We start from the raw sequence: 27,324 nt of genomic DNA, 5'->3' as shown, positions 1-27,324 counted from the left end.
GCTAAGTTACATATTCATGCCTATGACAATTTACATAAATATTTCATAATTAGTGTATAGGAGATAACAGTCATCCAGGACAATGTAACACACCCTTGGACTACTAATCTTCAATCCCGCATATTTACAGAATATCTGCTCTGTGTTGCTGACTTTATAAATTGTGTAGACAGAGCATTTGCCACCCTAATGCCTGTAAATTCCCGTAACACTATGGGATTAATTCATCTACAGAAAACCAGACTTCACACAAACAGTAGCTCATAATTAAATAAGTAAATAAAAAAAATGGTGGCACGCATATACACACGTGTATATGATGGCTCTATCAATCACCTAACAATGAACTAATTAAAGAATAAAAGGCAGGGGTGCCTGGGTGGCTCAGTTGGTTAAGCATCTGCTTTGGCTCAGGTCATGATCTCAGGGTCCTGGGATCGAGCCCCGCATCAGGCTCCCTGCTCAGCGGGGAGCCTGCTTCTCCCTCTGCTTCCGTCTCTTTCATGAATAAATAAATAAAATCTTTATTAAAAAAGAATAAAAGGCATTATCACTATGGCACAACCCATTTAAAATCAGTAAGCCACTGTCCTCTGGTTTTCTCATAAGAAACATAGGAAGAAATAAGAAAAAGCTGACAGTCACTTTCTCAGTCGCTTTTACAGACTATCTAGAAATGTTACAGTCACAAAGATGATAAGGCTTGGTTCAGATTTTTGCTGGAATATGAGCAGACAGTGAAGTCTTTCTGGAACCTAGTTCTTGCTTAAGAGAAAAGTGAGAAGTCAGAAAACCCATCTCAGCATAAGGATAGGCTCCACAATTCACTACAGGTCTTCAGAATATTCCGTATTAGGAGTGCGAGGTCCCCTTCCCTGGGAGCAGCAGCACTCCCGCTGGGCTGGGGATAACAAGACCTTTGGAGGGACGACACTGTTTTCAGCCACTCTGACAGCACAGCAGTGCGGCACAGTGCGCAGCGTCCTGACTCTGAAGGAGCAACCTGAACACCAGAGATACAATTTAATTTTCAAAATGTCCTTATAAGGCTGTTTGTGAATCACCCCTCTCACAGATAAACCTAGTCACAGTCTGATGCACAAAAGGGTCGCTGTTTGCCTTCTAAAATAGCAAATCAGCAATGGCACAAGTAGAGAGGCTCGGAGTCTAACATGGTGTTTAGGACACCGATGTGTTCAGATTTCAGTATTCAGGACTGAATAGTGACCCTGTGTGATGGGTTCCCCCCTTCCCTCTCTTTGTATTGTGTGCGACTCTGAGGATGATTGGGTCATGAAAATAATTGGTGGCCATGTGTCTAATGTATTAAAAATGTTTTGTGTTCCTTTCTAACTCTAACAGGATTACACCCTGGATTGAAAACATCTTCTTTGTGGTAGCTCTAGGTAGTTGCAAACATGAATGAACTTTTTGCATTCATAATTTAAAAAAAAAATGCAGTGCTTGGGGCACGTGGGTGGCTCAGTTGGGTAACCATCTGACTTGATTTCAGCCCAGGTCATGATCTCAGGTTGTGAGATCAAGTCCCATGTCAGGGTTCACACTCACCATGAGTCTGCTTGAGTTTCTGTCTCTCCCTCTCCTTCTGCCCCTCCCCCAACTCACTATAAATAAATAAATAAATAAATAAATAAATAAAATCTTAAAAAAAAAAAAAAAGCAGTGTTTTAAGACAAATTTAACCCCCCAGGAATTGAGAAAGCAAAGTAGGACTAGGTAATACCACCACCAACCTGACCAGGAAACCACCCTGGCAACCAGGCCTCCCATCAGGGTCATACTCACTTGGTCTGGGCCTGACACAGAGTGTTAATGACCACGGACTTGCCCCCTCCGGTAGGCCCCACCACCATGGTTGTGTGGCGGGTTAACATGGTCTCGAACATCTGGACCACTTTATCCACCTGTGGGGCAAACATTGGCAGCTGGAGTAAACACATCGGTTTTTTTTTTTTAAACAGCTTTGTTGATCTATAATTCACATACCATCCAATTCACCCATTTGAGGTGTGCAGTTCAGTGGGATTCATATGTGCAGCGTTGCCACGTTCAGTTTCAGAACATTTTCATCACCTGTTCCCCGCCCCCAAGACTCGCATTCCCGTGTCTCTCTTCCCAGCCCCGCCCCCAGTCATGTCTCCGCGGACCTGCCCATTCTCCATCCATAAATGGAATGACGTAAGTGGACCCACACAGTATACGCAGGCCTTTGTGTCTGGCTACTCTCCTTCACATGTTCTCGGGGTTCATCCACCCTGTGGCGTGGGTCAGGACTGACTTCTTCTTTGTGGCCGAATACTATTCCGTTGTGTGGCTAGATCACACCCAGGTTATTCATCCGTGGATGAACATTTGCATTGTTTCTATGTTTGGGCTCTTACGAAGAATGGTGCTACAAACACTTGTGAACAAGTTCCTGCATGGACATATGTTCTCGTTTTCCCTGGGCAGGTACATGGGAGTGGAATTCCGGGGCATATGCTAACTCTGTGATTAACGTCTTGGGGCAATGCCAGACTATTTTTCCACAGCTGCTGCACCATTTTACGTTCCCTTCCTAAACCACCACCTCCAGAGGCAAACGCCACGGTCAAGAACGGTGCAGAGAGCTTGCTCACCTGTGACTGGTGCCTGCTGCCCCAGCCCGAGGCCTCCGGGGAGCCTGATGTCCCAAGACAGCCCGGCCAGAGGCAGCCACTCTGGTCCTGCAGCCTTAGGCATTTATATCCTCAGGAGAACACTCTGGCAATAACTGACGACGTACTGACAACATCCACAACCCTACAGACCTCGACCATCAAAAGCCTATCAGTAACATCTAATTTAATTGTTCTTATAAGTGCGACTCTGGAAAAAGGAAAAGGTGGGGTGGGGCGAGAACATGAGATGGTGGGACCCCAAAACAAAATAGCTCCGTTATCACATTATACCCCAAACAACTGCAGGGTGGTATGCACACAGCGTGGGATAGGACTCGGCCTTAAAAGGTGATCCGGACACCGGCCCCAGCATGGCTGAGCCACGAAAACACGCTGAGCGAAGTAAGCCAGGCACAAAAGGACAAATGCTGCAAGATGCCACTTACATGAGGTCCCCAGAGGAGTCAGATTCATAGAGACAGAAAGCAGAAGGGGGGTTGTCAGGTGGGTGCCAGGAGCTGGGGAGCGGGATGGGGAGTTGTTGGTTAATGGGGACAGAGTGTCAGTTTTGCAAGATGGAAAAGCTCTGGGATCTGTCTCACAGCAATATGAACATAACACCGCTAAGCTGTCCAAAAAATGGGTAAGATGGAAATATCTGTTATGTGTACTTTACCGCAATAAAAAAAAAAAAAGGCAGGGAAAAATGGTTAAGATGGTAAATGTTAGGTGTGTTTTACCACATTTAATTTTTTTCAAGGAAGGGGCCCACACGAAGCCTGTGGGCTCATTTGCACACCACCGTACCTGGACAGGTAAGACGATGTAGCCGTTCTCCGCCAGCACCTGCTCCACAGCGTCGTTAAAATCAGGGTAGCGGACGCGCGGGCAGTCTAGTCCGGGAAACAGGTCGGAAATCAAACCAAGGAAAAGAGGGACGTCCTCAAATACGAACTTGGGCAGATTCATGTCTCGAAGGGCCCTCATCAGCACCACATCCTGGACGGGACGGAACAGACATCTTCAAAGATATTTCCACAGGACCCAGGGACTAGTCTGGAAATCCTCTTATGAAATATACAATGAAATTTCATATAAAATATAAGACATACAGCATTGCAAGTATAGTCTCTAGAGAAACGTGGGCATCTCTGCCCACAGAGCAGCCCTGGCTGAAGAGTCTGCTTTGGAGTAAGTCCTGTCCTTTTATTGCAAAGCAGGAAAAACCCAAAACTTATGCTCATGTCTTCTTGAGAATGAGGTTTATCCCCACCCCTCCATCTCACCATCCTGCAATGATGGACTGACTATTACCACTGAGGCATCAGAAACTTTGGTGCTGTGAAGACCTTCAACTTGATCTATGGTCATTAGTCAAATTAGAAAAAAATATATAATAGTAATAATAATAATAATAATAATAATAATAATAAATAAGCGACCTAATTAAGGTCAGCAACCAAATGAAGTAACAGCGAAGACTAAAACTTTCCAATGGGGGCCATACTGCAGCCCATCATCTCATCCCAGCGTTTGTTTGGTGCACGTGAACCCGACGAAGCCCCGGAAGACGCCTGCGTGCACGGTTCCCTACCTCTCTAAGATCAGGAGAGCCTCTCTTCAGCTCTCCGGCCATTACCAACACGGACTTCAGGGCTCTCAGTCCAAAATCATAATGATGTTGCTTGGAGAGTTGCTCCCGGGCCAGCTTATAAAGGACGGTCATCTTTTTGGCCAGGGTCTTTTGTGATCAAAGACAATGAAAAGCAAAGAAAGAAAATGACCTGAAAGCAGCAAGACATCATTCTACAAAGAAAGTGGACACAGTGTTCAGACGGAACCACTCTATGAGCAAGCCGACCTTGCCTCCAAGAGCAACACCAGCATGGGGCCTTCGTTTTCAACGATGACAAATGAGGAACTAATTTCAAAGAAGGTCAGTCTTACCAAACTCTGAGGACTGTCTTTGAAAGCTGAGGAAGATCTTCACTGGCTTAAAGAATAGAACCCGTCCAACTCTAGCAATCATGCTCTGAAGATGTGTTTTCTGTTTATTTGGACCTGAACATATTATTAAATCTTCTCCTGGGGGCGCCTGGGTGGCTCAGTCGGTGAAGCGTCTGCCTTCAGCTCAGGTCATGACATCAGGGTCCAAGGATCAAGGCCCACGTCAGGTTCCCTGCTCAGCAGAGAATCTCTTCCTCTGCACTTCCCTCACAACTCATGCTTGCACGTGCGCTTGCTCTCTCTTGCTAATAAATAAATAAATAAAATCTTTCAAAAAAAAAAAAAAAACTTCTCCTGTAACTCGTTTTTCAAGATGAGTCAGCCACTCATAGATGACTGATGTAGCCACTGGTGTAGGCTATTACGAGGACTCAAAGCCTGCTGCTCCCTAGGGAGGGTGTGGGGACTAAGAACCGAAATCCCAATACTCCTGTTCAAAATCTGGACAACATGCGAGCAGGAAGAGCCTTTTAAAAAAAAAATTACAGAAAAGAAACCTCACAACCCTGTGTTGAAAGTATTCCCTATTTTGTACATTTTTCAGAACCTCCTGGGAAAATACAGGTGCATACTTTTTTATACATATTTTAAAAGGTGATAAAGGAGATAGGGTGTGTGTGTGTTTCAAAGCCACATATTCTCACGGTATGAGGCTAAGTGAAAGAAGCCCATCAAAGAGGGTTATATACGTATGATTCCATGTGACCGACTGTCACAACAGAGAATGGCAGGTGGTTGCCAGGAGTGAGGGCCGGGTGGAGGGTGTGCTACCAGGGGATGACAGGGAGGACTTTCTTTGTGGTGATGGCCCAGTTCTCTATCCTGACTGTGGCTCTGGTTACACCACACATGCGACAGAATGTTCTAGAACTCTCCATGAGAGAAAGAGAGAGAGAATATGAATGAATGAATGAATGAATGAATGAATGAAAGAAACCCGATGGAATCCAGATAAAGCTTGTACCTGGGCTAATAGCACTGTGCCCTCGTCATTCTGACAACCTGCCTTGGGGGGGGGTGTAAGATGTCATCACTGGGGGAAGCTGGGGGAGGGGCACGAGGAACTCTATACTATTGTTGCCACTTCTTGTGAGTTAAATTACTCAGAAATGAGATTTACAATTTTAAAAAGAGGAAGGAGGAAGAGACAGACAAAGCAAAAAAAATTTTAAGCCACACACAATGCAAACTGCCAAATGCCCGTCGGAGAGGAGAGCGGAGCCAGGGCAGAGATCTGGGATGGCCGGGCGGGGCACTAACGAGGCCTCACCTTGGCCCAGAGGAAGCCCTCCGAGAAGAGCATGATCTCGCAGATCTGCTGCAGGTCGGGCACGATCACCACCACGGGCCTGAAGAGGGCCTTCACCGACTCGGGCAGCTCCGTGCGGCCCGCGTAGCCTGGGTTCATGGTGATGAAGATGCCCATTCTCGAGTCCAGGGAGATCTCCTGCCCTTCAAACTGGAGGAGGACGGGAAATAAAGGGGGTTACGAGGCCAGCAGGCCCCCCACCAAGGGGGCTGGGAGAGTCATGGGGCTGCCTGTCTTCATGGGTCTAAGGCGGAGGCCACACTTTGACTCCGTTTCCCGGCATTAAACGTGGAGTCCTCACGCTTATGACCGAGTGTTCTAGGCAGCAAGCCTTGCTCTCCCACCCCATGACCCGACTCTGATCTGAATCCAGGGTCTGCACACGCGAGAAGGGGCTGATGCTGGGACGAGTGCAGCCTGGGGGTGATGAGAGGTGCTGTGTCAGCCCCAACAGGTTCCCTAACCTGAGTCTGTTTCCTTTTCTGCAAGGTTGTGGCGCCTGCATGAGGTGATCGCTCTGTGCTCAGCACCCAGCCCGCAGCTCCGCGCAAAGTGGATTATCACTCATGCTGCTTGTCTCAACCCCCATTCCAACTCCACCCCCGTCCCGCCGCCTGCACAGAAACCCACCCCAGCATCCTTCCAGAAACCAGCCTCTGTTCCTCCACATGCCTCAGGGACCAACAAACTACAGAAATCTCTATATTTTGAGGGTTTTTTTTTTAAGATATTTTATTTGAGAGAGAGAGAGCACGCACGTGAGCGGTGGGGAGGGGCAGAGGGAGAAGCAGACTCCCCGCTGAGCAGGGAGCCCAAGGCAGGGCTCGATCCCAGGACCCTAGGATCATGACCTGAGCCGAAAGCAGTGGTCTAACCTACTGAGCCACCCAGACGCCCCTATATTCTGAGTTTCTTTAGCCTATGGTCCAGTGTCACCTGTCTCAACTTTTGTCTCTAAGATTTCACTATTTTCTTTCTTTCACTGGTCCACGAGATAGACAAAGATAGAAAACTGTATTTTTACGAGGCACACACTGCCTCGGTGACAAGAGGGCCGCCCAGCAGGTAGCTACGGCTCCCCGAGGAAGGAGGCCACTATCCTGTATCCCAAGCCCACACGGAGACCACCCTCACCCACTCCCTGATATACATGTGGGGCCCCGACTGCCTTCTGGAGACGATGGACTGGCCTGCTCTTAAAAACACAGCTTCTGGAAACCTGAATGCATTACAGGTTAAATTTCCCTCCTTCAGGGGCACCTGGGTGGCTCAGTTGGTGAAGCGTCTGCCTTCGGCTCAGGTCATGATCCCGGGGTCCTGGGATCGAGTCCCGCATCAGGCTCCCCGCTCAGCAGAGAGCCTACTCCCTCTCCCTCTCCCTCTGCTGCTCCCCTTGCTTGTGCTCTCTGTGTCAAATAAATAAATAAAATCTTTTAAAAAATTATCTGGGAAACTAATTAAATAAACTCATTCTTAAAAAAAAAAAAAATTTCCCTCCCTCAGGAGCAGTAAGCTCAGCCCTAAAATATTTCGGAAGAGCCAATTAAAAGAAAATACATCCAAAGCCTTCATGGGAATCCTGAAAATGTTTAACAGGATTGAGTTTACATATCTCTTGACAGTGAGCTGCACTGAGGTCTGGGAGCAAAGCAGGAGGACACCAGGGCCAGGAGGTACCTGCAAGGGAATCCTCACCAGCCCAAGCCAAACCTGTGCTCTGAACTTCTCCACGAGGCTCTGTAGGGCCTTGGAGGATATATAGTTCTCAGGCACAAAGGAAGGACGATTTCAGGCACACAGGGACACGTGTGGTGTGACAGAGCCTGGTGTGTCTGCAAGGTGAGTGGCATGGGGTTGACAGAACGCAGGGCACACGGGGTCACAGGGTCATAGGGGGAGCAGCGGAGCATGTTAGCATCCCAGGGGGACCCTTTCGTCAGAGAACCCACCTCCGGGCTATCTAAATTATGTCCTAAGATCGTGTTTCTCCAAACTCTGATGCAGCCTCATCAGCTGTAACTTAGTAGAGACTTACTAACTCTGGTCTACACATACATCCTTGGGTGCCAGAGGTCGGGGAATGCTCAAAAATTTTCAAATCTGCCTTTTCGTTTTGATAACAACCTTAAAAATCCTGCTCGTTTTAATCCCCTAACTTGACGAGGTAGGAGGGCAAAATTTTGTGTTTCTGTGATAATGTCTATTGAAAGACATTTTGATCGAATGGACCATTAAACTTAAAGCCTGCTTTTTTTTCCCTCAAACTTGGCAAGTGACCAAGAATATTTTCCGTTGACGGGGGCCCCGCCCATCACTCACAGGAGAACACTGCCTTACCGTCCATACCACTACTTCTACAGCGCAATCCGGGCCACTTTCCAGAACAGTGCATTCCCTAATTCTCAAAGACGCTGCTAATTTGGGGGAAACCCAACCATCTCAATTTGAAAGTGAAAATCTGTCGAATCCTCATCTGATGTTTCGAAAGCCACCTGGCATGCAGCCTGGAGAACGTGACCGCGGCGGCCGCACACTCACACGCACCTGGAACGTGGTGAGCTGATGGATCAGAGCGTTTCGGATCGTCTGAATCTGAGAGGAGATGACTGACAGTACAGACGCGTCGATTCGATTAAACTCGTCAAAGCAGCCCCAAGCCCCACACTGGGCGAGGCCAGAGAAAATCTTCCCGATGGCCTAGTGTGAAGGGGAGAAAAAGAAAAAAAAAAAGCACACAGGCAATTTTTATCTTTCAGATCGCATGCGATACCTTTACAGATAGATAACCTAAATCAGAGCAGTGCACATCGGGCTGGCAGAGAGCCAGCCGGCCAGCCGCCCCACTGATGGATCTTTCCGGCAAGACTTCCAGGACCCTCATGGGCCAGCTCTCCCATTCACGGGACTTTACAAATTAAGGATTTTCATGGAAAACTCCAGAGTTCTGGCTTCTCTTGAAATACTGGAAAATCTAGCAGCACCGGGTCCATTTCCCCAGAGCGGTAACGACTAACCACAGCTGGAGAGTGGCGCCCCCTGGGGCCGCGGCCCTCGCCTCACTCTACCTCTGCACCAGCGGCTCTGCGGGGTTCCCGTGGCCGACGTTTGCTCCCCGTGCTATCAAAGCAGACACGTGTATGTTCTGAGACTGAGGGCGAAAGATTTTTTCTGCTCTAGTCTTCCAGCTGCCTCCATGGCTTTTCATGGAAGGGTGTGGGGTGCAATGCCTTCCTCCCACGTCCCGCGCTCAGCTCTCCCCATACCTTGTAGTCCATGCCTTCCCCGCAGTTGGTCACAACACAGAGCAAGCCCAGGGCTTTGGCCAGATCCTTGGTGGTCTCGGTCTTGCCAGTACCTGCCGGGCCAGCAGGGGCCCCTCCCAGATACATGGACAGTGCCTGTCGATGAGCCAAACGCAAAACCTCTGTTGTCTGCTTCACACGGGGAAACAGGTGCCATTTCCCAAAGCACTGCGACAACATATGTGCAACATACGTGTGCCAATGGACACATTCACGCTCACCTTTCCTGATAGTCCCTGTGTTTCACATTTCTGTGTTTTTCCATTGACCTCTACTGGCCGCTCCCACGTCACGTTGTAGGGACCAATGTACCAAGGACTAAGTGACATGCGGGAACGAGCGCCTACCCTGAGGACGAGGCCCCCATAGTGCCCAGAGTTGAGGCCCGTGCACACACGTACATCTGTGCCGGGAAGGATTAGTCCTCCCCAAGGAAAGGGCTGGCCCTTTGTCTCCAAATTCTAGGATTTGACCTCAAAGCCTGTGGAGTGTCCTGAGAACTGTGACTTTGGGCCACACGGTATCAGCTTGACTTCTGGAGGAGCTGGAAACCACAGTCAGCCAGACAAGCAGTCAGTCATCTCTTCAAGACCAGTCCCCAGTTGAAAGCTTAGACACCACACATCCCTGGCGAGCTTCCCTGGGTGGCAGCACGCCCGCGGCCACACGGACTTGCTGCAGGACAGAATGCTGTCTGCACAACGACACCGCGACAGGGAAGTGCAGCTCACAGCCTGGTCTCTCCCAGCCCCCGGCCCCGGCCATCTCCCACTGCGGTTTCAATCTGTATCCTTTTGCTATAATAAACCACAACTAGGACTGCAATGGCTTTTCTGAGTTCTGTGAGCCCTTTCTGCAAATTATTAAACCTGAGGGTGGTTTTAGGGGCTGCCTGAACCGGCAGCAGCCCAACCCCAAAAGGTGGCTAGAAGGTCACGTTCCAAGTTCAAACTTGTTTATAGATTTTGAACAGTGATGTCCTTTGCTATCGCACTGGTTTCGGGGGGCTGCTCTCGCAAATTACCACCATGTGGGGGGGCTTAAAACAACAGAAATGTATTTGTTCCCAGCACGAAAGTCCAGGAGTCTGAAATCGAGGTGTTGGCAGAGCCACACTCCCTCCAAAGCTTCTGGGGTTCTTTGCTCTGGCGGCTGCAAGCTTTCCTTGGCTTGTGGCCACCTCACTCCAATCCCTGCCTCTAACATCTTAAGAGGAAATGTCTGTGTCCTCTTCTCTTCTCACAAGGACACCAGTCATCGGATTTAGGGCCCTCATCCAGGAGGTTCCCAATCCTTCCCTAATTAAATCGACCAAGACCCTATTTCCAAAGGTCACATTGTGAGGTTCCGAGTGGACATGAATTGGGAGGGACGGACACGGGTCAACCCAGAACGGTGTCTGCAGTCGCCCCAATCACGCTTCGAGAACAACCCATAACTACAGGCAGCTGCCTACGGCGCGGTGCAGGTGGCCAATCACCTGCGTGAGGGTCAGGTAAATCCGGTCGGTGAGCGGCGTGATGACCAGCCTCCCGTTCAGACCCATGTACTCGTAGCCATAGCTGAAGGTGCCTGTGCACTGACGGATGTTCAGCTCGTCCGGCTCCCGGTCCCAGTAGAACCGCAGCTGACTTTCCCACTCAAACTCCCGGGCCTCGAGAATGCTGGAAAGGGAGAGGAGGGAGAGGAGGCCGGAGAAACAGCAGGGCCAAGCCTGGTGGAGGACGCACTGTGACACGCCGGGGCCCCCGGAGGTCCCTACCTGCCTCTTATGAAAGAATCGACTATATCTCTGGCATGCACGTCGATGATGAGGACCGTGTTGTATTTCTTTCTGTCGTTCTTGCTCAAGGGCGTGGTGATCCGAGTGACCAACTCATCGATCTGCTGGTGCATTTTCTTGCCGTAGTCCTTCATGGCCTGCTTCTCCCCTTCCTGTACTTTGTGGAAGACATCCTCCACCTCCCAGGTCCACCACACCTGGCAGGCGGCCAGCACCACCATCCCTTGGTACAGGAGCATCCAGTCGACTCTAAAGGAAGAAGCACGCCTGTTCGAGACCTTTTCCCAGGGACCGGCACCGGATAACAGTCCCCACAAGAATGTAATTCTTTGGTCTGGAACGGGGGAGCCAGAGTAAGGGCTCTGGTAAGTAAATGACGTAACTCCTCCGGCTGGATAGGAAAACACCAGGCCAACCCCACGTGCACACGAGAAAGTTAGAGGTGATGAAGTAGAAAGACGCTAGATCCCTTTTAAAATACGCCTGGACGGGTTTGCAGAGGGACTTAATATTATGGGCATATGATAAGAATTTCTACATTTTTAAATTCCAACAAAAAATTTAATCATCTCTGACCACCCCGCCCCTTTGCCTAGTTATAGCCTCCTGCAGGTTGCTCACTCTTCTTTTCTCTCCCATGCACACCTGTCCGAAGTTATACACACATATGGGGAGCCGGCCTGTGGCAGCTGCTCCCCCAAAAATGGCACCAGACAATACAGGGTACTCTGCACCTCGCTTGTCCCATTTCAGAATTCTGAGCCAAGCCTACAGGTCAGCAGATATAGTCTCACCCGATCTTTATAAAAGCTGCGTGATTTTCCGGGGCTTGAGAGTGCTGCAGTGCACTCAAACATTACCTTACTGATGTCTAGGCAGGGTGCTTCCTGTTCCTTCACCAACACAAGTAAGACTGCAATAAACATCCGTCTACACCATCTGGTGATGTCTGGAGACATTTTCCGTTGTCACGACTTGGGGGGGTGGGGTGTTACTGGCATCTGACAGGTGGCAGGGGCTGCAGATGGTACCAACCACCCTATGAGACACCGGTGTCTCCCACAGCAGAGCATTCTCCGGCCCCAGACATCAGTAGTGCTGAGGTGGACAACCGTGTTCTACGTCTAACCTGACGAGTCAGAGCTGCTTCCAGGCTTACAGAACAGAATCCCAAAAGCAAAACAACCAGGCCAAAGTACAGTGCACTCTTTGGGTAGTTTGTTTTAATAAAAATGGTCAAATTACTTTTAAAGGTTGTAGCTATCCTTACCCCACTGACAATGCCTAGCACTGCCCTTCTCACCACATACTCTTCAGCACTAGGTATTATCACTATTTTGATTTTTTGCCAATCTGAATGGCAGAAAAATAGTATCTCATTCTACGCTAATTTGCGGATCCCCGATGACTAACAACAGCTCTCCTCTTTTCATATGTTTATTAGCTGCTTGGATCTCCCTTACAGAGATACTAATTTCCAAAACTAGTAAGTGCCTTGAAATATATTTAGGGCAATTTTTTTTTTTTCTAAATCATACTTTAAAAATAATGGACCCAGAGCTAGAAGGTCCAATCCAGGAAAAGTGACTGTGAATTACTAGTCATTACCATGATGACATCCAACGAATGGAAAAATAAATTTAAAAGAATATTTAAAACAATGAAAACACTGGGCTTTGCCATCTTGTTTTAAAGTTGTCTGGCACCTCTAAAACCTTAATAGTATTTGTAGTTACGATCCCTACACACNAGAAGCAAACTTGACCAGAAAAAATAAAGTAACTCAGGGCAGAGCTAAGAGGAACATGACGGTGTTCGGCAAATCCCAGGACACTGCTTTCTGGGGCTGCATACCCCTGAGCCTGTCTTCTCAGTGATGCCAAAACATGTCTGTTCAAACAAACCAGTATGTTAACTACTCGCCCCTGTCGTTAGAAACAACAGCTCCAGTGTGAGGCGGAGGGGCATTTGGGGAGGAGAGGGGTGGGCGCAGACACTTTGGGGTGCCGTCCTTTACTCCATCTCCCACCAACCACACCCTGTGACACACAGCAACGCCCTGGCAAAGTGGTAGTGATGATGTAGCTGAGACCAACATCGGTGTAAAATCCATCTGATCTGCGAGCATTAAGGAGACTTCAAAATACTCAGTGATCACTACTTCCGGAGCTGGTGATCTGTCCAGTTCAGCTCTGTAAGAGCACCTAGCACAGTGATTAGCTCGGAGCAGGAGTCCAATAAATATTCGTTCAATCAGCGAATATAACTGATAACGTGCTAGAGCCACTTCCTACCAGTTCACGAGAGCTCGTTGTCAAATATTCCAGAATTTTGCAGGCTGCTGTTCAAACCACTGACCGTTACTCCACTTAGCTTTGAAATGATCCGTGGAGGGAGTGTTTACACCATGAGCATTGACGAACTCTCTAAATCCAGTTTACCAGCACACGCCTGAACAGATCTGTATGTACCTGATTACATAAGGATATAAACCCATTCTTACAGTACCTAAAAACAGAAGGATCATAACCATACAGGCATAACGCTATTCTCTAGGAAGTTACTTAACTAGATGTCTTCAGTGTGTAAAATTAACGGGATAGCATTCTTAAAATCATAATGGGGGTTTTCTGCGTGCATAAAGGCCCCGCTGAATATATTCCCGGGAATCCCACCTAAATCTAAAAAACTCGTTATCCAAAGATGCTTCGTGTACTTTGCGCTCAACCTCACATTAAGGCCAGCCCTCCTCGCAGCGAGAAGCAGGCTCAGCTCAGCTTAGCGAGGCGCCTGGACGCTTCTCGGGCCACAAAAATCAAGGCGTAATTGAAATCGTTAAATATTTTAGAAAGGACTTTACTCCTTAACCCATACACGGATTAACGCTCCCGAACACCTGGATTCTGCTGGGTCACCGGTTCGCTCAGAATCCCCGGGGCAGGGGGGGCTTATAAAATACACAGATGGCCCCACCCCCCGAGTTTCTGATGGGGGAGATTTGGGGGAAGGCCCAGGCATTTGCATTTCTAACAAGCTCCCCCTGGGCCCTAAAGCAGCTGGTCCAGATGTCACCACCCTTTGAGAAGTCCTGAACTAGGGGATCCTTTAAAGACAGACAATGCACAGGGCCAACTTAATAATTGCAAGGAAAGAAAACTTCATTGGGAATGTCACTTGATCTACTCCAAGCCCTTAATATGAATCCATCCATTATGACTCTTCATATGATAACGTGACACGTGTTCCCAGTCGCGACCCTACCTGCTTTTGTCCTCACAGTATCTAAAAATAGCCTCCTTGGTGATCAGCCGGTTGGTCCTCCGCATTTCATTCAACACCGCCGTCATCCAGTCCTCCACGCGCCCCTCGGCCCGGACGATCTTGCGGAACTCCATGACTTCTCCTTCTGCGGAGATCATGGCAGACACCAGCTTCTCTCCATTCTCCCCGTCGTGAAACCTTAGCAGAGCGATGTTGTCGTACATCTGCAATACAGTGGGACATCCGCCCTGCGACACGGACGCTGGGTGGCAGCGCCAGGGGCCGAGCGCTCGGTCACACGTGGGAGCCACCAGGACGCAAGCCCCGAACAGGGGCACGCGCCGGGTGCTTGCATCGACCCCGCACTGTACAAAGGTCCGTTCGGGGTTAAAAAGAAAGAAAGGAAAAGAAGACACGCTCCCTGCCCACACTTGGGGTTCTAGAGCATACGCGGGCGTAGAGAGGTATCTAGACAGAGGAGACGCAGAACGGCCTGGTGATTCCACACTGCGGGGCTGAGGAGGTCGACAGACGTGTGCTGGGACCCCCCGATGCCCCAACTGGGTGACCTGGGGCAAGCTGCTTCTCCTCTCTCGGCCCGGAATAGACATAATTATGGCACTTCCAAGATGAGGCTGGAAGGGTCAAATCAAACATGTGACAAAGGCCTCTCGCACATAAACCACTCGCTGTCTGTTGCCCATCATCGCTGATACTGATCAGAATGCTAAAAAGGAAAATGAGTCGTTTAGGACCCAGGATATAAGACAAGGCACTCTGCACGTCAGAGAGAAGGGAAAGGCAACAGGCTTTAAAGGATAAAAACCAGAGGTTTGCAAAAGGAGGCTACCAGTAAATGAAATACTTCTAACACACACTTTTCTAACACAGTCAAGTATCTGTTTATGAAAGCAGAAACAAAATATAAAACTCCCCTTTGAGAAAGGAGCACATACGACCCAAGACATGAATTTTAGTTTAAGAAGGAAATCAGCATTAACTAAAGGGAAAGTATGGAGTTCTGTACTTGATCCCAAATGCTTGGCTTATTTGGAATAAAGGAATTATTCTGCAACACAGATTCAACACTGCAAATGGTTCTGCCCCCAGGGGGGGCGCTAGGCAATGTCAGGAGACATTTTTGGTTGTCTTAACTGGAAAGCGATGCTCCTGGTTTCTAGTGGGTAGAGGCCAGGGATGCTGCTGAGCGTCCCACGGCGCACAGGACGCACGGCCCCCGGCCCCGACACACACGTGTACAGCCACAGAGCAAAGCATTATCCGGCCCAGCTACTGACCCTGCCTATGCTGGGGACCCCAGCCCTCAGCTGCTCCTAAATATAGAGCTTTGACCCACGGATTGAAGATTCGTTCGGGCCATGCTCTGGCCGTCTACCGCCAGAGACGGTACTGTCTGTTGTTTCCTGACGGTCAGTATTGTTCACGGATGCACATACGTTTATGTCCAAGTATGCAAAGCTGGAAGGAATCACAGCCAAGTCGTGATCGTGGCTGCCTCCCGAAAGGGGAGGGAGAGCCGTGATAGGGAGAGGGGGCAAAGACTGTGGCAACTTTACAGCTTTGTTTTAGAGAGAGAGAAAGAGGGAAAGAGAGGAAAGGGGGAGAGGGAGGGACGGAGGGAGAAAGCAAATAGGATTAACTGGTAAGAGGTTGGTTACTAGTCATTTCTGGGCGGTGGATAACGTTACTTAGCTGAGGTCACAAGGCGAGCACTAAGTGCTTTACAAATACAAGCTCATTTAATCTTAATAACAACTCCGCGGAAGCAGGTAACTCCTGGTGTTATCCCCGTTCACAGATAAGAACCCGATGCCAAGGCACGCCTGGGGGGCTCAATCGGTTAAGCGGCTGCCTTCAGCTCAGGTCATGGGTCCTGGAATGGAGCCCAATGCCAGGCTCTCTGCTCAGTGGGCAGTCTGCTTCTCCTCCCTCTGTGTGCTGGCTCTCTCTCAAATTAATAAGATAGAAGAAAAGAGAAGAAAAAAAAGAAAAGGAGAAACCGATGCCCAGAGAGGTTAAGTACCTTGCCAAAAATCACACAGCAAATCTGTGCGGAGCCAAGATTTGAACCCAGGCAATCTGGCTCCAGAGTCCACATGCTGAAGCACCATCCTGTATCACCCTCTGCTTATTATATCAGTCTTTGTGTATTACTGGATTTTGTGTATTACTGGATTCCTCCAAAAAAATAACGGTTTGGGACTTTAGAAAAAGAGCAACAAACAGTGGAATCTTTGTACAGTTTCAGACTAAGTGGATTTCATCAGATTTATGTTTCCGATAAAAGCCCGGCAGTATTTCCCAGTGCCAAGCCCCGTGACAGAGCGTGGCAGCCGCTCCCGGGGGTGGGGGCGCGCGGGACCACAGGGGCCCACCTTGATCATGTGCTCCTGGACGCAGAGTGGGTCGCTGTTCCCCAGGATGCTGAGCAGCTCATCATCGGAAATGAAGAAGAACCTCGGGAAAGCGTTTCTCTTGGAGTCTAAGTAGTCGTTTAAGCTCTTCTGGCATTTCTCGAGGCCCTCGCTGATGTGCTGCAAGTCGGCCAGGCGGTTTGCGGCCTCGCAGCATCTCTTGATCACGGGGTCCTTTAAGGTCTCGCCCATGATCTGGACGAGGGCAAGAGGGGAGCCGTCAGGCCAGGGGAAGCACAAAACACGTACCCGAACCACAACCTTTTGGGGGCCAACGTGGCAGGAGGGTCCCTAGCACCTCCTAGCATACTATAATTTACTTATTTCTGATGTTAATGTTTTCCGCCCTCCCACTAGAAGGTCAGCTGTCGGGGTAGGGATTTTTAATCCCTTTGGCTCACTGACGTGCCCGTGGGCCAACAACACTTTCTGCACGTGCGAGGCCCTCAGTCACCCTTCGCAGAATGAATGAAGCCACGAGCTCCACTTTGGGCCACATGGATGTCCTGGGACGGTCCCTCCAGCACTCTTCACGGTGGCACACGGAGGGGGTGGTGAGGGAAATATCCCCAACCTCCAACAATAGGAAACCGGGTCAATCGTTGGCTGAAAGTGATCGTTTCCATGTTTATTTATCAAAATACATGCCAAAGACATTAAATTTTTTTAAAGGATCACATTGGTAAGAATGATATTATTTTGTGGAATATTTATGTATAATACTTATTTACATGTTTATACAGGAATAAATTCTGGAAAGATAGATACTGACCCATCAAAATGGTTATCTTGGGTGTGGGAATATAGATATTTTTGTTGTTGTTTTTTAAATAGTTCCTCAGTTCTTCTATAATAAATAGTCATTGTGTGATTTTTTTTTAAGTTTTAGAAAAAAAGCTTATGCAAATGATTAAGGAAATATTATCAACTCTAATGGATAAAGGAGACCCAAATGCGAACCGGCCCCTCCTAGCTGGAGAGCGTGCAGCACCGCCGAGCAGCAAGGCCCCCCGGCTTCGAGGCCAGGCGGCTCTGGGTTAAGACCCTCGCCCCACTAATGGCGAGGGGCAGCGATGACAGGCACCACCTTTTCCCAGAAGGACTTTAAAATGGGCGATACTCCTTCACGGGCAATTTACTTTCCACCAGTCTCTCATGAGATATTCATCCTAAATGTGGAAAAGGCAGGAGGCACAAGCCTGCGGATTATTGATGAAAGCAAAGAATTCCTTGTGGAACAAGAGGTCTCGTTACAACAATCAACCAAAGCAACGTCGAGCCACTCACTGGAACGTTTTACAAAGATGTCAGAATCTTTTCTCAGTGTCATAACATGAAATACCTTTCTCATAATATTCAAAGAAAATTAGGGAGAGAAAATTATATAAAATATCGTTATCGCTGTGTGTTTAAACCCATATGCACAGGGAAAAAAAACGAAACAAATATACGTCATACTAAAGTGGTCACATCAAGGTGACGGAACTCTGGAAGATACATTTTTTTTCTACCTTCCTACATTTTCCAAGCTTTTTAAGTATTACTTTTATAATGAAAAATCAATATAAAAAAGCTGCAGTGCCATGTGCCAGTGGCTTGAAACCAAACAATTTTTTACGGAACAAATGAAGGTCATATGTAATGATTTTAAACATTCAGAATTAGGGGCGCCTGGCTGGCTCGGCTGGAAGAGCGTGCAACTCTTGATCTCAGGGTCATGAGTTTGAACTCCACGTTGGGTGTAAAGATTACTTAAAAAGAAATAAGCTTAAAAAAAACACAGAAGCTACTTAATACACAAAATACTACTTATAGAAACATAAGTAAACGTATCTCGAGTCGCTGTCCTTTTAGGACTAAAACAGAAGCCAGGCACTTGCCCTCTTAAATATCCTGTCGATGTTGTCAAACTTCTTCGCTTCATCGGGAAGTTGTGACCTGATATCTCCACCGATAAAAATGCTTTCAAGATACATCCATTTTCTCTGAACCAGCATCCAAATCTGGAAATGCACGACGTTAAGGTCAGCACAGGTACCTCGAGGTATGGAGGGCAAAGCCCCACCCTAACACAGGACAGATGCACGTCAGCTCAGGTCAAAAGTCTCCCCGGGCAAGACGACAGCGTGAGTGCACGCCCTCCTTTCCAAGTATACAAGAATGATGGAGAGAACACAGCTAAATATTTTAAGATACAAAGTCTCACACAAAGGCAAAAGAAAACTCTCCGTACCACCCAGGACAAGGAAGAATCTTCTGGTTGTAAGCAGGGGTGAGGGCCCTGTTACCCAGAGGAACAAAGGACAGATTGTTTAAAAAAAAAAAAAAAAAAAAAGGGGCGCCTGGGTGGCGCAGTGGTTAAGCGTCTGCCTTCAGCTCAGGGCGTGATCCCGGCGTTCTGGGATCGAGCCCCACATCAGGCTTCTGCGCTAGGAGCCTGCTTCTTCCTCTCCCACTCCCCCTGCTTGTGTTCCCTCTCTCGCTGGCTGTCTCTCTCTGTGAAATAAATAAATAAAATCTTAAAAAAAAAAAACAAAACAGGGGCGCCTGGGTGGCTCAGTCAGTTAAGCGTCTGACTCTTGGTTTCAGCTCAGGGTGGTGAGATCAAGCTCCGAGTCAGGCTCTGTGTGCCGAGGGGAGTCTGCTTGAAGATTCTCCCTCTCCCTCTGCCCCTCCCCTCCTCTCTAAATAAATTCTTAAAAATAAAATGATTAATTTTACATTATGTAAATTTCATATCCATTTTTTTTAATGTTTAAATAATGAAGGAAAATAAAAGAGTGCTCTATCCTACCTAACAAACAGTAATGGACCAAAACGAGCAAGTGAAGAAAGTCCATGCTTGAGAGGGGGGAGGGCCGGGACCCCCTCCATAGCCAGTGAGCCAGGGCCAGTATCACCCCAGCCAAAACTCAAGTGTGTGGCCTGGAACAAGGCAATTTTTTTTTAAGATTTTATTTATTTGACAGAGACAGAGACAGCCAGCGAGAGAGGGAACACAAGCAGGGGGAGTGGGAGAGAAAGAAGCAGGCTCCCAGCGGAGGAGCCTGATGTGGGGCTCGATCCCAGAACGCCGGGATCACGCCCTGAGCTGAAGACAGACACTTAACGACTAAGCCACCCAGGCGCCCCTGGAACAAGGCACTTGCCTGGGGTCTGGGGAGGGGAAAAGAGGCAGCCTACAAAAATGATAAGGTGAGCCTGGGTCGCTCAGAGAGGTCTGGACTAGTATACCCCACAAGAAGAAAGCCCCCAGCCACCTAATCATATAAGACCTTGTTCAGTGCTGTCCAACATGACAGGCTAACCTGGAGAAACTGCAGAAACAGGGGACAAAGGGAAGGCAGCACAGGCAAAGACATTTTATGTAAGATCAGCTTTAAAAATAAGTAGATCCCACAGAGGAAAACACTACCGCGAAGGATACATACACACACACACACGAAAACTCCGGCCTGAGAAAGGAATAAATACAGAGAAATCTGAAAAGGGCTTTAAATCTGTTTAAAATCTTCTATGTGGTAAAGAAGGTGAACGTATCCTGACAACAAGAACAGGACAGTATTCGACAAGAATAGGGACGCATGAAAGAGACCCAATTAAGAATCATGGAAGTTAACAACACATTCATTGAAATAAAACCTGATGGACTCTCTCACTCATGCACGCACATACCCCCAAAATAAATCAAGCCAGAAAAAGTACGTGGGAGGGTCATCAGGGTCTGAGCACAAAATATTCTCACATAAAAGTGGTCTCCTGCTTTTCTCTCACCTCAATGACTTCCCCTATCAGAGAAAGCGTTTTCTCCCATTTGTGAACAGTCTGCAGAAAAGGCCCCACAAATCTGCTTCCCGAGATGCTTTGCAGGTTGACGGTGTTGTCGTCAAGGCTCTGGATGATTTCGTCAACAGACCCCAAGATGTAGCCTCGCTCCTGTGTGCCTTTGAAATATTTGACCACAGTAAACTTCATATTTTCCCACGTGTCCAGGATCTCCTTCACCGCCTGGTCAGGAAGATAAAAACGAGAGGTTTGGGCACAGACATTGAAAAAAACAGAACTCCAACCCAACAGCAACTGACCGAGCACTGGCTCCATGCCCAGTAACCACGGTCCATACAGGACCGCCTTCCGTCCTCAAAGCACCCTAGCGAAGTAAGGATTACTACCCACGCTTTATAGAGATGCCAGCGGGTGCTCAGAGCGGTGAAGCAGCTTGGCCAGGTCACTCAGCACCAGAACCAGGGTCTAAATTAACTGGTCCGCCTCCCTGCACACCTACAGGATCCTGCCCATGCTTGCCGCTACGCAAGGGAATCAGATTACAAAGTAACATGCCTATTAATGATTGTATTTTCAAAAACCAGTTGTATCAATATTTATGTGTATTACGTGTGTACAATGCGTGTGTACTGCATACGTGTGTACATGTGGCATGTGCATTTGTGCACGTGTGTGCATGTGTGTGCGGGTATATACATGGATGTGCATTTACACCGGTTGGTCACTGTGTGTACATCTGTGTGCATGCACGTGTCCACACACTTTTAAGTATTAAAGGACTTACACGGAAATGTTACTAAGAACTATCTTCACGTGGTAGAATTACAAGTGATTTATTTTCTCAGTTTTCTACCATGAACGTCCATTGATACATATAATAAATACATTTAATAAATGCATTGGAAGTAAAACTATAATTTAGAACAATAAAAAATTTAACAGCACTCTATTTCTAGAGCAAACAATTCCTTATTACTCAAATACAAGTACTATAACAAACATTTTCTAAAATAATTCTCCAGGGGCACCGGGGTGGCTCAGTCGGTGAAGCATCTGCCTTTGGCTCAGGTCATGATCTCAGGGTCCTGGGATCGAGCATAGAGTCTGGCTCTCTGCTTAGCAGGAAGTCTGCTTCTCCCTCTCCCTCTGCCACCCCCCAACAAATAAATAAAATCTTCAAAAATAATAATAATTCTCTGAAATGAATATAACACTGCATGTTAACTATACTGAAATTAAAAATAATTCTCTTTTCTCAGCTGGTAACTAAACACTGTCTTACTTTCTCAATGGCAATCTCCTTGACAGCGGCCATTACGATCTCGTTGAGAACATCCGTGTGTTTGTGAAGTTCCATAGCAAACATGTTTTCCAACGTGAACGTCTCTGTCATTTCAAAAAACACGCCCGTTTTTTCCATCAGCTCTTTCCAATGCCTGAAAGTGCATCCACGTTAAAACCTTTATGCTTCCTGGATTTGGTGATGAATTTAATTATTCCCGCTTACATAACAGGACAAATCCCATTGTAAGTGAGGACATCATTAGAATCACATTTCCAAAGTTTTCCAAAAATCCCACTGGCTTCCGGAATCAAACCCAGGGAACCACCTCTAGCAAGATATGGTCTTAGATGGCTAGTCTTCATGACCATCTAAGAAAGCATGTGGCGTTTAACTTTCCTGGAACCTACTTCTGTCATGTAGTCGGGGGACCAGGGATCGCCACCTCTGTCGGCTCCCTCGGCCTGTTCGGGACCCTGGTGTAAGCTGTGAGCTGCCGCGTATTTGGTAAAGATTTATCATGCTCTTCCGTCTGCTCCAGGCAGCGGGCTAGCTGCAGCAGGTGCACGCGACCAAAGGCCAGGCTCCTGCCCGCGGGGACCCCACCACCTACTCAGGGGCACGGCCAGGACACGAGTCAACAGGTCTATACCTTAAACAATCACCAACTGCTTTGAGCGCTACGAGAAAACCGCAGAGCACAGAGACAGTAAGAAGGGGTCTGCTGTAGACGGGAGGGTCCGACGGGCCTCTGTGCACACAGACACATCCAGCCGCTCGGCCCTTGACCCAACCCGGACTTCTTTTAAGGTTCACATCTGGCCTGCGGGCTGGCCCTTTTTTAGGATTCCACTTATATGGAATGAAGATAATAAAGGGGCTAAGCGTGGTGCTACACCAGCAGAATGCCGCGTACCCAGGGTATAAGCAGTAAGCACCAAATCACTGACTTTATTGTGAAAATCCACCCCAAAAAGGGGGTGCCTGGGTGGCTCGGTGGTTGGGCATCTGGTTCTTGATTTCGGCTCAGGTCATGATCTCGGGGTTGTGGGATTGAGCCCCTTGTCGGGCTCGGAGCTCAGCAGAGAGTCTGCTTGAGATTCTCTCCCTCTGCCCCTCCCCCTGCTCACACACCCGCTTTCCATCTATGACTCAGATGAACAAACAAGATCTTTAAAAAAAATTCACACACACACACACACACACACACACACACAAACCAGAAATGGTCAGAAAGGAGAATCTACTCTTCGTCCTCCTCTATTCCCAGACCTCGGCCAGGAGCTGATGTGAAGCAGGGGTATCATAGCCCTGGTCGGGGTATGGGGGGGGGGGGGACAGGTATCACAGCATGAATAACATCGGGTTGCCAGAGAGAAAGGGGTTCCCTCTTCAGTGTCCCTCCACTGCTTTGATTACACCCGAGAGAAAGTCTCAGCTCGGTGCTGCTGGGCCTTTAACCCCTCCTCACAGTTATTCACCCTTCGTCCAGGGTAGGCCTCCCACTAAGCGACAGCCAATAGTTTTGAGCTAAATGTTAAAAATATTATAATTGCTTTCTATTTATGGCAAAAGCTTTCGGTTTCCCATTTACGGTGGTGGTGTGGGTTTCTTCTTAGAACACATTCAAGTAAAAAAAAAAAAAAGAATAAGCTGATAGGAAGAAAAACGAGTAATCACAGTATAAATGATTTTGGCTGGGATATGACAAAAGTGGTGAGAAGTGACCCAAGCTTGGGAAGCACTGCGTTATTAGGGCATCACAAAACAGGGCACTTGAGCTAGAAAATGCTTCCTTGCTGAGCAGAGTGACGTCGTCTGATGCCTTTCCACCACTCTCTGCCCAGCTGCTGGGAGATACGACAGAGGAGGAGAGCAGCGTGGCGGGGAGAGCGTGACTCCCAAAGCTCCTCCTAATTCCTGTCCCCGCGGGGACAAATGAGGAGTGGATCTCCTCCATCCCACCCCCAGGACTGGCTGTTCCATTGAAAGACTATCGACACCTGCTCTATCCAGTATGGCTGCCACAAGTCACCTGTCGCTGTGTGGCGCGTCCAAATTAAAGATGCTGTATGTGGAAAACACAGGCCGACTGCAATGTATTTTTGTTTAAGAAGAGCATAAAATACCTTGTGAGAAATGTTTAATAGTGATTGCATGTTGAAACAATAATGTTTTGTATAGATTAGGTTAGTTAAAATATGTTACTAAAATTATTTTTACCTGTTTTCTTTTACTTTTCCAAAGCAGCTAATGGAAACATTTTAAATATCTGGGTCACATATTTCTGCTGGACGGCGCTGACCTAGACCCCCTATTTTTTTTTTTAAACCGTTTGAATGCAGCAACCACAAATGCCCATCTACATCTGGCAGGGTTTGTTTTTAACAAAACAAAAAAATAGGAGAATCCTCGTGGCTGGTAGTTATCTAGAAACTCCACAAGGAAACAATTTCATAGAAACATGACCTGTATCTTTCGAGGTCTGCAGGGCTGTTCCCACCAGATCGAAGCAAGGACGGATTTTAGACTAAAGCTCCTCCCCGCCCCTTTCACAATGGCTAACAGGACAGAACAAACCTGTCTCTCAGTGCTTCGTGCTTCAAGTCAAGAAGTAAAGGAATCGAGTCTTTGAACGCCTTCATTTTTGCTTCTAAATGATAGGCCACTGATAAGTTTCGGACCTGCCGGGGTAGCTTTCTAAGGGACTTGAGAAAACCTTCGATTCCTTCCTGGAGGAACTGAACATTCAGGTTGATCCAGAGGGTCTGAGACCATTCTTCTTTTGCGACCTGGAAATAGGTGAGAAATAGTCCCATCAACAAGGCCCCTTTGACCGGCGGGAGCCAGGACTCAACCCTTGGTCACGCAAGCAGTATCACCCATCTACCCCCAAAACCTCAGATTCAAAAAGGAAGTCTTGATGATAGGCTCCAAAACACAAACAAAACAACTCCAGCTCTTTGAGGCCTCGCCAAAATGACGCTGTCTCTTGAGGATGTGTGGAATCCAAACCTATGTCCTCCTTCCCGCAGGAGAAAAGTGAGGAGTACAGAATCAGTAACGGGCACCTCTCACATCACGGAGCCACTTCGTTCTCAAAGCACGTATTTCTCAGGTGGGGCTGTAATGTGCTTCTCTTTCCCAATAAACGCAGCTAAAATTACAAAACATTTGTGATTTGGGTAATCCTGCCTAATTATCATACAGATAATCAGCATTTTGTGTTGAATTTCCTGAGATTTAACATAAAAAGTACTATCTTGCATAAAATGTACCATCTTGGATAATCTGCATTTGTAACCTGTGACATCGAGGCTCGATGGGGTTGCTTCGAGTCATGAAACGTATTTAACAGAAAACTGTGTTAATTGATGAAATATGTAGTAACTTTTTTGACTTAGATGTAAATGACATTAAGACATATTTACAATTTTTTTTCTTCGACTTCTAAAAAGATATTTAAACCTCAAAGAGCTTTTTAGATTATTTTGAGATGACATTCACGATTCATTTTTTCTTTGCAAAAATTTAATGAGATGAATCAGAAAGAAACTAAAAGTACTTCTTGGAGTCCCTACACCTAAATGTATTGCCTGTCCGTCATTAAAGTGCCTTTCTTCCCTCCACCCTCTGTGCCCCTCCCCTCTCTCACAGTTACGTTTGAAAAACCCCAACTGTGGTTAAATCCACTCCTTGACAATTTGTTCAGTGCTCAACGCCTACACCTGGGTAGCCAACCATGATGGCTGAGGACACTCGACCTCGTTCACTGGCGTCGGTCTAAATTCAGGGCCCTAATACTGCTTTCCCTCGGGGCCCAGCTGCTGCCCCATTCTTTCCCACACCACCACCGCACCCCTGCTTCATTATCCTCAAAGAGCCACCCCGCCCCCCCGCCCACTGTCCTCTCTGCTGACAATCTTGCTACACTCCTCCCTGAAGCAATCAGAACAGACTGTTCAATGTCTCCCACTAGAAGCACATCTGCACATATGCTCTGCCTTCCCCATATGACCCTACCACCCCGAGGCCACATGCTGACCCCATCCTTTCCCTCTGACTCAAGGACAACAGACTTCACTCAAGCAAGTCTCCTCTCACCGTGTTTCCTCCTTACTGGATCATTCCCACCACTACACGATTCCCGCTGTTATTTCTCCCATCTTAAAAAAATTATACTGACCCCACATCCCTTCCACCGAACCGCTCATTCCTCTGCTTCCCTTTGCAACAAAACACATTGGGAAAGCTGTCTAGATTTGGGGTTTCTGATTCCTCTCTTCCCATTCTGTCTTTTTTCATCTTGATTGGGGATTAACTGGCGTACACAACGGGACATATTTAGATGCACAATTTGCTGAGTTTGGGCATGTGTGCACCCCCATGGGACCATCACCGCAGCCGAGATCGCAAACTCGTTCATAGCTCTCAAAAGTCTCCTCCTGCCTCTCTGTAACCCCCCCTCCCACCCCCAGATACACTGCCTTGCTTTCCGCCATGATGAATTCATTGGCGTGTTCTAGAATTTTATCCAGATGGAATCATACAGGATGTGCTCTTTGGTATCTCAGCAAGATGATTCCGCGACCCACCCACATTGTTACCCTAGTACATCACAGTTGAATCCTTGCTACTACCTCCTCACGTTCCATGGGACGCACGTGGCACGGCGTACTTACCCATTCACTTGGTGGATATCGGGGTTGTCTCCAGGCTTGGGCTATTACAAATAAAACGGCTCTGAACACTGATGTAAAAGTCTTTGTAGGGACCTGTGCTTTCTTTTCTTTGGGGCAAATACCTTGGACTCACTCTAATCAGGCTTCCACGGCTACCAATCCATCGAAATGTTTCCAAGATCACGGTGGCCTCCATGATGTGAAATTCGGCGCTCAATTCCACACCCCCCCTTACCTGATCTGATGCAGCACGTGGGGCCGTTGGACAGCCCCACCCCCTGGAAAGGCTTTTTTCACTTGGCTTCCAAGACATTCTATTCATCGGTCTTCCTCTACTACCGTGGCCCCTCCTCATTCTCCTTTCCTTTTGGGATATCTTCTTGTGGCATTTGACAATAGAGTGCTCCAAGCTCAGCTCCTGTTCTCCTCCATGTACCCCATTCCCGGCTGTACCGGGCTGAAGACTGTCCCCCCACAAGAACTCACATCCCCCTGGAATCTCAGAATGTGACTTTCTCTGGAGATCAGGCCTTTGCAGATGGAATTCATTAAGAGGAGGTCATGCTGGAGTAGGACGGGCCCTAAATCCAATGACCGCACCAAGAAAAAACCTGCTCCTGGTTCAGAGCCTTGCTCAAACGCCACCTCCCTGAGCCGCCGCCTTCTTCCCCTGGGTCCCACGGTGCTGTCTGCTGTATTCCTACTACACATCAGAGCAGTATGGTGTTTTGTTCTTGGGTCAGTGTGACGGTTAATTTTATGTGTGAACTTGGCCGAGCCACAGGTGCCCAGATATTTGGTTAAAAATCTTCCAGAC

At 47.9% G+C, this 27,324-nt stretch overlaps 1 protein-coding gene across 2 annotated transcripts in view; it reads right to left on the bottom strand.

Annotated features, from left to right (window-relative positions):
- The window catches only part of DNAH10 (dynein axonemal heavy chain 10), a 132,636-nt gene that overhangs the window by 61,861 nt on the left and 43,451 nt on the right, over nucleotides 1–27,324 (bottom strand). For both annotated transcript variants that reach the window (XM_040620022.1, XM_040620023.1), the window contains 14 exons: nucleotides 24,406–24,617; nucleotides 21,826–21,979; nucleotides 20,532–20,765; nucleotides 18,638–18,760; nucleotides 16,719–16,952; nucleotides 14,323–14,546; nucleotides 11,041–11,310; nucleotides 10,759–10,942; nucleotides 9,240–9,374; nucleotides 8,521–8,673; nucleotides 5,938–6,126; nucleotides 4,255–4,401; nucleotides 3,468–3,659; nucleotides 1,807–1,925 (listed from right to left, as the gene is read on the bottom strand). In XM_040620022.1, the coding sequence (XP_040475956.1) occupies nucleotides 1,807–1,925; nucleotides 3,468–3,659; nucleotides 4,255–4,401; nucleotides 5,938–6,126; nucleotides 8,521–8,673; nucleotides 9,240–9,374; nucleotides 10,759–10,942; nucleotides 11,041–11,310; nucleotides 14,323–14,546; nucleotides 16,719–16,952; nucleotides 18,638–18,760; nucleotides 20,532–20,765; nucleotides 21,826–21,979; nucleotides 24,406–24,617 (2,570 nt within the window). The remainder of the gene's footprint in view (nucleotides 1–1,806; nucleotides 1,926–3,467; nucleotides 3,660–4,254; nucleotides 4,402–5,937; nucleotides 6,127–8,520; nucleotides 8,674–9,239; nucleotides 9,375–10,758; nucleotides 10,943–11,040; nucleotides 11,311–14,322; nucleotides 14,547–16,718; nucleotides 16,953–18,637; nucleotides 18,761–20,531; nucleotides 20,766–21,825; nucleotides 21,980–24,405; nucleotides 24,618–27,324) is intronic.

The sequence above is a fragment of the Ursus maritimus genome, unplaced genomic scaffold (genome assembly GCF_017311325.1).
Source record: "Ursus maritimus isolate PB19 unplaced genomic scaffold, ASM1731132v1 scaffold_33, whole genome shotgun sequence".
In the NCBI taxonomy this organism is placed as follows: Eukaryota; Metazoa; Chordata; class Mammalia; order Carnivora; family Ursidae; genus Ursus; species Ursus maritimus.
Note: the sequence above shows the minus strand (reverse complement) of the source record. Positions and strands in the feature narration are given on the sequence as shown.